Raw genomic sequence first — 9,263 nt, 5'->3', positions numbered from 1 at the left:
TTTTTTTTAATTGGATAAACCACAAATAAGGTAATGCACGAGTCTTGCCCAAAATTTTTTCAATAATAACTGAATTACCAGTAATAACTGAGAAGGAAATACCAGACTAAAAGGCCAAAACAAATTAACAACAATATATTTCTAGTGTGTATTTTCTTCTCAATCATCAATGCAGTTCAGTCATTTTAAATTGAAAATTCATGTATATGAGTCCTTGGAGCCTACAGAGCATTATCAGATTATAGCGATCACGTAAGAAAATTTTTCTTCTTTTAGGCGCCTTAGACGAGATTGTCCCAATAATAAACTGATTCCCAACACACACACACACACACACACACACACACACACACATATAATCCCAATATCGAAGCTGACTCATAGTCTCACGTGTAACAGTGACTGATTCCAATAATTACCTTATGGTTTTTGGATTATCAGTTATGACTTACGAGTTGCGTTTGGGCACGAGGATTGCGGTAACTCCTGAAGTGAGTGGAAGATCACTGTTTCTCTCTCTTTGTTGTGATTGAGAAACTATTTGCTCAGATCACTTTGTGTGGTTTTTCGATGCCTCAACTTGCGCATCCTCACAGTGGAAAGGACTTCGAATTCACCTTTCCTCTAATTTCCCGTCATGACACCTTTCAGATTCTATAAGGACCGCTTCGCTTGTCCTCCTTTTCTGCTCAGAAATTGAACTAGTGTATAGGAGAAACAGAGGATATATGTACTAGTATTTTCAGGTTCTGCTTTCAGCTTCAGCTACTGAGCGCTTATTTTGCAGATTCTCTCTCTCTCTCTCTCTCTCTCTGTTTCCTGAAAACCTGGAGAATTCGTAGTGACCATCCGTGCTTCTTCTCAGGTACTTAATTAGCTCAGTAAATATGAATAATAATGCGTTATCTTCTCGATGCGATTCTTTCCCGGCTGGTCTCCGAGTTCTCGTCGTCGACGACGATTTGACATGGCTCGCGATTATTGAGAAGATGCTCAAGAAGTGCTCTTACGAAGGTTTGTTGGCTCTTTTCCTTTTCCTTCCTCACATCACTTCTTTCCCCATGTACTGGGAGTCTTCGTGCTCAGGTTGAGTTTTGTGTTTAATTGTTTATGTTTATGAATAAGACTGCTTAGATGTTGATTCCACCCGGTTTTCCTGGGTTTTATATGTATGTTGGTTTGTTTGAGTGTTTTACTTGTTAAACCCATCGTTTATGGAACGAAGCTTGCTTTTTGAAGATGAAGAAATTGAATGGAGCCGCCGGATTATGTCAAATTGTGCGCTTAGGGTTCTATTGTTTCCGCAAGTCCTTGCAATGTAGCATCAAAAGAGATGTTTACATTTACGAAGGGGAAAAAAATCAAAACAAAACAAAAGAGATGTTCACAAGTTTATTATTAGTTACAATATGGAACGTTGATTGTTATTTAAGAATTTGGGTTTTGTAATTTGGGGCAGTTCGGAATCGGGAGGAAAATTATCAAAATGCTGTTCGATGGGTTGGAAATGGAAAATCGGTGGATCCCATTCCTTCCAGTTTGCGGCGTGGGTTTGTTCAATACTTGTATATATGACAGTTATTGCTGAAGGAGAAAAACATTTTTATATTTAAATAAAATAAAAAAATTGACTTGAAATTCTCGATTATATATTTTTCAGTACAATTATTAATTTTTTTAAAGTTTTCTAGCCATTTAAAATAATTTGAAATTAAAATTCTTTGCTGTAAATTTATAAATATTTTTATCTTTATCGTAATTTTTTGTTCATGTCACTTGACAAAAAGTAGTGTTTTAACGACTTTTTTTTCCAGAGTTTTATTGCAAAGATGATTTGATCATTGTTCACAATTTTTTTTTTTGGTACAATTTTTATGTTACCAGAGATGCTGGTTGGACATAACTCCGCCGTGTCTTTCTTTTATACATAAGCCTTTTGTCAGTTGTAGGCATTATCCCTTTCATTGTTGAATATTGATTGCGATTGGAGTTTGAGTATTTTGTTTCTCTTCTTTGATTCCACTTTCTGGATTGCTCCACTTTCGTTAGAGACGGCTCTGTAGTCTAGTCTGTAAGCTCTACAAAAACTATACGCTGCTACGGTATCCTCTTTGCACAGAAGCAATAAACTGCTAACAGTATCCTCTTCTCTTCTATTAGGCACTAAAAAAATGTCTTATATTTTCATTAAGTGAATTTTGGAAGGGAAGGACATCCCTTGATTGTTTTGTATGCTCTGTTTTGATGTTGCCAATCTCATATTTCATTACGACATTATCATTTTTCTTTAATTTTTTTCAGTGACTACATGTTGTTTAGCAAGAGAGGCTCTAAACTTGCTTCGTGAAAGGAAAAATGGATATGACATTGTGATCAGCGATGTAAACATGCCGGACATGGACGGTTTCAAACTTCTCGAGCAAGTCGGACTTGAGATGGATCTTCCTGTCATTAGTCAGTTCTCTGTCAATAACATATTCAACTCTCTCTTTAAGTGAAAGTTCAAAGTTCATGCTCTGACTAAATATGTGATGTGCAGTGATGTCTGTGGATGGAGAAACAAGGAGGGTGATGAAGGGCGTTCAGCATGGAGCATGTGATTATCTCCTCAAGCCTATAAGGATGAAAGAGCTGCGAAATATATGGCAACATGTGTTAAGAAAAAGGATGCGCGAGGCAAGAGAATTTGGGGGTCTTGAGGGCTTTCAATTGATGAGAAATGGAGCAGATCAGTTTGATGATGGGAATTTATTTGCTATAGAAGATATGACCTCAACGAAGAAAAGGAAAAACCTGGGTAGCAAACGTGATAACAAGGAATTTAGAGATCAATCTTCCACAAAGAAAGCCAGAGTAGTTTGGTCTGTAGATCTTCATCAGAAATTTGTCAAGGCTGTGAATCAGCTTGGATTTGATAGTAAGTTTTTAATGAATTTCCTGTATAAAGTGTGAACACTGCTTATCACAATGACTAATAAAATCTATACGACCTCCTCTGCCAAGCACACACGGGGAAAAAAGTTGTTTCTAGTTTGACCACTTAATCAGCGCCTTATCCTTTTTTTTTTCCTTAATGTAGTCATCATGTTTATCAAGTGTGGGAGCATTTGTAACATACGTCTTCTGTTTCGCAGAAGTTGGTCCCAAGAAAATACTTGATTTGATGAATGTTCCATGGTTGACTCGGGATAATGTTGCTAGTCACTTGCAGGTAAAATTTTGGATTTTATGTCGTTTCAGTGATGCTATTTAGAGACTATAGAAAAAGAAGCTGTCTTGTGAAAAAGAGAGAGAGAAAGAAACTGTTATCACATTTTGACTCAGAAATATCTGGGTTCCGTAACATTTCTAATTATGCATGTGATAATGTCTGCAAAAATGTTGATCACGGTAGGCCAAGAATGTAGAGGGTTCCCACATGATACTGTAGGATGTGACAACCTCCACTATTGACAATTATTAATATTTTACGGAAGCACCACTACTAAAAAAGCTTATCCTGTTTTCAAAAAAAAAAAGCTGAATCTCTGTAAACTAAAGAAAAAAGGGAAAGAGAGCATGTTTTGTACCGAACCATTGATTTTAAAACTCATGGGATCTCATTGAGGAGAAAATATTGTTTTGCAGAAATACCGGCTGTACCTGAGTAGGTTACAGAAGGCTGGAGATAAGAATCCCTCCTCTAGTGGGATTCAGCATTCGGATTTAGTTTCAGAAGATCCTGCGGGAAGTTTCTCTTTTCAGAACCCAATGAACAGGCAACAAAATGATGTTTCAATTGACAGCCATAAATATGCAGATGGAGCTATACAACTTCAGAATGCGGATACAATAAATCTCGAAAGTAATCTCAAAGGAATCGTTTCAGAGGCTTTGACGGATAAAAAAGAAGACTTGACTGCTAACATTCGAGATACAGAAATAAGAAAGAGTCCACGGAAGGTCAATGATCAGTCTTTTGCACCTCCAGATTCAGAAGGAAGCTATGCAGCATTTGATTGCGCCAACCCTTGGAGGGAATTCCCAGAAATGCAACTCAAAAAACACCAGCCATATCTTCCAATTAAGGATCACTTCAGCCACTTGCCATTACATGGTAGGCAGCATCTCATCAAAATTGATCAATCACAAGAAGATGCTTCAATTAGATCTAACCCACCTGTAATGGAGAGAGAAACTGCTGCCTGTATTGAAACCAACCCTACGTATGTTGAACACACCAGCGATTATGCCAGTTCTGTTAGTTCCATAGGAAGTGCAGATGGCTTTTCTATAAAGTCCAAGAGCTTTATGGGGAATGATCAAACTTTAGAACCCGTTTCTACTCCAAATCTCAGTGGGAAAACAGAGGGCTTTAATCTTAAATCTGTTTCTGACCTGGAATTTCACCAACCAAACCTACATTTGGGAGGTGAGTTTGCTTCTGCCCCTTTGGAGGAGGACTTGAAATCCTTCTGGCTACAAGGTGAACGCTGTATGAACTCTGGGCAGCAGAACATAGACATGCCAGAGTATTATGATCCAGGACTCACCGGGGAAGTTCCTGTTCATTTATTTGATACAGCTGATTTTTCGGCAGTAGATCAAGGCCTTTTCATAGCATGATCTGAACCTTCCCTTTTATGTCTTTTCAACAAATAATTCACCTCCTTGCGTGAAATGACTAATGAAAGTTACTTGTAATTCTTGGGTAATAGTCGTATCTAAGAATTTCTACTTTGTGAGGATTGGGATATTTTTTTTCCCCGTTCAACTAGGATCTGGCAAGTATGTATAGAATTAGAATTGGGTGATGAAGATCCTCAACTTCATTGTTTCATAGTAGCTGTTTATCAAGACCATTACTCTCCCAGATGGACATGTCCTTCCTATAAAATCTAGTGTATTGAAAATTTTGAAGCTGTCATCATGATTTAATTGCAATTCAATATGACTATCAAGAAGTCATTTCCTTTTTAATCATGTGACATAGTTTCTGTAATAGTAACGAAAGTGTCTTAATAATTCAAGTGATCAAGGAAGAATCTCCATTCAATATCATCTTCATGGCAAGAAGCTCCTTCCTGCCAAGCGCAGAGATGATCTTATTATGAATGTGAGAAGAAGATAGGCTAAACATATAAACCTGTCTATATTTATCTTCATACGACTATATTACATCACACAGGAGGATGCAAATCTAAATGCCTTGTCTCCTTTACACTTTTAATTACAGAATGATCCAAGGCCAAAACTCATCAAAACTTATACGCAACTATAAGCATGCAACTTCTCAAATACCCCCAACAGACAGGGACTAAAAGATCTTACTCCAAATTGTGGGAAAACCACAGCATAAACTCCTGTCTAATCATTCCAGCAGAATCAAATCGTAAGCCCGTAACAATCATTGAGAAGAACTCAGGCTTTGACATAGTGATCTTGAAACACATGCTTGTATAAGGAAGTCTCTTTTTTCATGTTCTCGAGGCTGAATGTTTGGAGGAGTATTCTCTTGTCTGACCTTTTTTGATAGTGAAGTGATTGATCCCCTCATTGTTTGGTTCATTTTCTCTGTAACAGGTTTAGGAGTACTGATACCGGTGGGTGGCCTCCAAGAGTTTCGTGAGTTTTTGCTGTGCCATGTGCTGGAAGTTGCTTTGCTTCCAGGATTTGGTGACTGAGAGTGTGTTAGTGATGTCTGCAAAAAAACAAGTTTAGAAAAATAAGAAAAGAAAATTAGAAGCAGAACATCTACCAAATAAAAAGACAAGTATGAACAAAATCAGATATCTATGGAAAAACAAAAGGCATCTCCGACTAGGAAAGAAGATCATACAAGAAAGGTCAGAACCTCGGGTAACTGCTACAAGGTTTTTTGATGGAAAAACATTTGAGAACTTTTTTCTACGAAGCATTCAATGATAAAGTACTAGATTGTAAAAAATGTTCACACAGTATGATATAATTAAAAAATTTGATAACAAGCACCAAGAAAACTGCATATTTCCTAACACAGATCAGGGAACCTGAAGGAAGCAGGATGACTGACATGATTGTAAAGTTTTCCGTCTGTACTAAGAAAGCTGCTTGACAAGGAGCAAGTTTTTTCAATCTTGTATTCACAGCCTCCACCGTGACAGTTATTTAAGGAAAGGAAAAATATTAAAAGCATCTTTCAAAACCTTCACGGTTTTCAGTCCAAAATGTTTACGCCAGCATCATACAAGTAGCAAGGCAAAATACCTTTTTCATCTCATTATTTGGCAATTGAAGTCCACCATTCTTGTCCTCCTTTTGTTTAGGTTTAAAGCCACTGCACTGCTGCAACTTCTTGTGATCATGCTCTGTTTTCTCCTGAAAGGATGACCACGATAAAAGAAAGCGATTTATCAACCATGCACAGGAGTACCTGGATCCTGTTTCTTAAATACGAGAAATGCCCTTAAAAGTCATTATCAGGAAGTCATGGGAATATATACGCAAGCATTCGTTATTTAGATAATGCCATACAAACTTCATTGTTTTCTGCAATTTCCCTCCAGTCATTTCCCGTTATAGGAAAAGTAAAAAAAAAAAAAAAAAAACCAGTAATAAACTACATGCATCACAGTAGAAACTCCTAAATCACAATATCAGCAGTAGCATTCCAAAGAAATCCACCTTGCATTTCCTTTGCAGCTGCATTCTTTCCACCTCCTTCAATTTGATTTCATCCATCCTTTGGAAGAACTGGAATACAAATAGGAAAAAAAGTGTCACCACAAGTGCTAGCAAAAATTGCAAAGATATTAACTATTGGCCAGGGATAAGAAATTGCCTCTTTGCGTTTTGCTACTCTTCCTTCAGTTCTGAATTGGAAAGGTGATGATATGGTCAAAGATTGTGGAAGCCTTGTGCTTGGTGATTTTGGGCATCTGTTCTCAAGAAGTAACAACAAGAGAGTCTTTTTACATGGCAATCAGTAAAGTGCACAAACTTGAACAGTTATAGAAAATTGTAAGATGAACTTACACAACAGAAGGGGAGGATAGCTCAACACTTGCAGTCATTCCTTTACACACTGACTTATTAAGTAGTCTTTCAGTCCTAACATAGATCCATCAGAACATGTGAAAAAGATATTTATGCAATGCAATGGAAGCTCAATAGAGAATTTTGGTGCACTGAGAAGTACATTCAGATAACAAAATACCTTCTACCCTCAGACTGATGATTCATTGAAGCTTGATTGAATATATCACGGATTGCCTGCAGTTAAAAAAAAAAAACAAGAAAAAAAGAAAAAATGTTAGCAATCCACACACTTTTCTGGTAACAGAAGCATTTTGGCAAAAAAAAAGGGTCAAGTGAATACCCTAACTGATGTCCGCGGTGCAACTGCTTGATCCCTTGAAACATTAGGAGAATTTAAATTGATCCTTTTCATTATGTTCTGTTGCGGCACTGAGGCTGTTTTGCTTGTTTCACCAGTACAAGAAGGAAGATTGATTGACATGTGAAGTGACTTTGTTGATAGTCTCTTCTTTTCAGCCAAGCCTCCAACAGCTCTTTTTCTGTGTGGAATACTGCTTATTCTATTTCTGGGCTGTGCTGTAGCCTTCCTCTCTGCAAGAGAATGCAAAGGTTTGGATACTTTAGCTTTGTTGGACGATTTTGGAGAAGACTTTACTTCTCTTGCCTCAATTTGCCCCGAATTACCCTGAAGCAACAACAAGAAGAGTTTGTGAGGAGGCCACGATATTTACTCATTAAAGGAAATCAAACATAAACATAGAAAGAAAACAAAAAATACCGGATCACACGGTTTTTCTTCTCTGGGGACTGCAACCTTCTCAACATTATCAAACTGGTTAGAATTATCAACTACAACAAAAGTTTCCCATTTATGACTATCAACTAGAGGTTGAGCCATATCCTTCCGTAATTCCATCTTCGAAATGTCTCCTTCACTTTGTTGTATATGACGTTTATCTTCATTTGTGTCAGCATAACCAATGGCATATTTCTCATGCTGTTCAATGGCAGTCACATTACTGTTCTCTTTTGATTTCATCTGAATAGATGAGTTATGGCAGTTCCCATCCCGAGTTTCAGACTCAAAAGTTTCATTAACCAACATATCCGCTTCTTGGACCGAGTCTGCTGCCTTTTGAGCTGCCTTTTTCTTGTAATGAGCCTCAAAGTACGCTTTCTTCTCAGCAACAGAACCTGGTTTGGAGAATTTTTCAGCTTCTTCTACATAGCGATTGTGGGAGAAAACCGACCACTTCTCCCAATCCAGCCTCTCCGACATATACCTCCCAAAAGAGATCGATTCTCCAAGCAAACGAACGGAATCTACCTGAAATTATAACAATAAACGCATTAATATTAGAGTAGGACACGTCTTGAAAAATTTGGTATAGGCATGCTTAGTAAGAACAGGAACATACACCGCAGACATCAAATTCCAAGTTTTTAGTTCCGATTTTTACCCCGAAGAAGGAAAGGTGAACCAGGATCACTGAGAAAGAGTGAAAATCTAAAATGCCGCGAAATCAGAATGAGCAAAGCAGTTGCAGACATGCCAGGTTCTCGTTTCAGAACGGTTTCTCATTAACCAAACACAAAACAGACGGCCGTTTCTCGGCAACCAAACTAACCGGCAAATCAAAACCAAGCACTGAATCCAATAGACACTATTAACGGATTTGTAATGCAAAACAAAAATAATTGTCCAGAAATTTGAGCATCACGCCTAGAAATCAAGAAATTTCGAAAGAAAACTTGATGCATTGCTCACCTCTTTTGCCACGCAAGAGGGAGTGTCAGTGGCATTGGAGAAGGATCGAAGAAGACAAGTCGATTCACCCATCATTCAATGACGAAGAACAAAAACTCAAAGAAACGAAGAATCCCTTTGGCTCCTATGCGCACACTTCTTCAAATTATTTGAAAGAAACGCCCTCTTTCACACACGATATACATATATATAAATATATATATATATATATAATAAAAAAAACGACTCTTTCTAGATTTTTCATACTTCTGAATCTAAGAAAGACAAAACCAAATCACATAAAAGGCTCCATTCTTTCTTTTCTTGGTTCTTTTTCTGAGTGGCCCACAAAGATTGAATCAGTGATGCAAGCAAGCAAGCTTTTTCTCCAACGTCTAGTTTCTCTTCATTATTATATTGCTTTTCTTCTCTTCTCTGCTGTTCGGTTCTCTGTCCTTGTGAATGGGGACTATTGGATCTTCCACATGAAGAAAATCCCTGGACTTGAATAAATTATATA

At 37.5% G+C, this 9,263-nt stretch overlaps 2 protein-coding genes across 3 annotated transcripts; one reads left to right on the top strand and one right to left on the bottom strand.

The window, feature by feature from the left end:
* Nucleotides 1-428: 428 nt before the first annotated feature.
* On the top strand, nucleotides 429-4,892 carry LOC129293012 (two-component response regulator ARR11-like). 2 transcript variants are annotated; one of them, XM_054930796.1, is made up of 6 exons: nucleotides 429-746; nucleotides 866-1,014; nucleotides 2,302-2,454; nucleotides 2,540-2,917; nucleotides 3,135-3,211; nucleotides 3,628-4,892. In XM_054930796.1, exons 2-6 carry the CDS (start codon nucleotides 888-890, stop codon nucleotides 4,603-4,605), a joined length of 1,713 nt encoding a protein of 570 aa, XP_054786771.1. In that variant the 5' UTR covers nucleotides 429-746; nucleotides 866-887; the 3' UTR covers nucleotides 4,606-4,892. The 2 variants fall into 2 exon arrangements, with proteins under 2 accessions (XP_054786771.1, XP_054786772.1); XM_054930797.1 differs by lacking the exon at nucleotides 866-1,014 and having other exon boundaries at nucleotides 430-865.
* A 220-nt stretch (nucleotides 4,893-5,112) lies between these two features.
* On the bottom strand, nucleotides 5,113-9,078 carry LOC129293013 (protein WVD2-like 7). Its single transcript, XM_054930798.1, has 9 exons — nucleotides 8,765-9,078; nucleotides 7,775-8,323; nucleotides 7,337-7,681; nucleotides 7,175-7,230; nucleotides 6,994-7,068; nucleotides 6,800-6,896; nucleotides 6,643-6,711; nucleotides 6,226-6,336; nucleotides 5,113-5,680 (listed from the first exon to the last, which is right to left on the bottom strand). The coding sequence occupies exons 1-9, from the start codon at nucleotides 8,837-8,839 to the stop codon at nucleotides 5,387-5,389; spliced, it is 1,671 nt and encodes a 556-aa protein (XP_054786773.1). The 5' UTR covers nucleotides 8,840-9,078; the 3' UTR covers nucleotides 5,113-5,386.
* Between the last annotated feature and the right edge of the window lie 185 nt (nucleotides 9,079-9,263).

The sequence above is a fragment of the Prosopis cineraria genome, unplaced genomic scaffold (assembly GCF_029017545.1).
Source record: "Prosopis cineraria cultivar Desert tree isolate PC_DT_omini unplaced genomic scaffold, ASM2901754v1 PC14, whole genome shotgun sequence".
Lineage (NCBI taxonomy): Eukaryota > Viridiplantae > Streptophyta > Magnoliopsida > Fabales > Fabaceae > Prosopis > Prosopis cineraria.
This window is presented reverse-complemented; position numbering and strand designations above follow the sequence as displayed.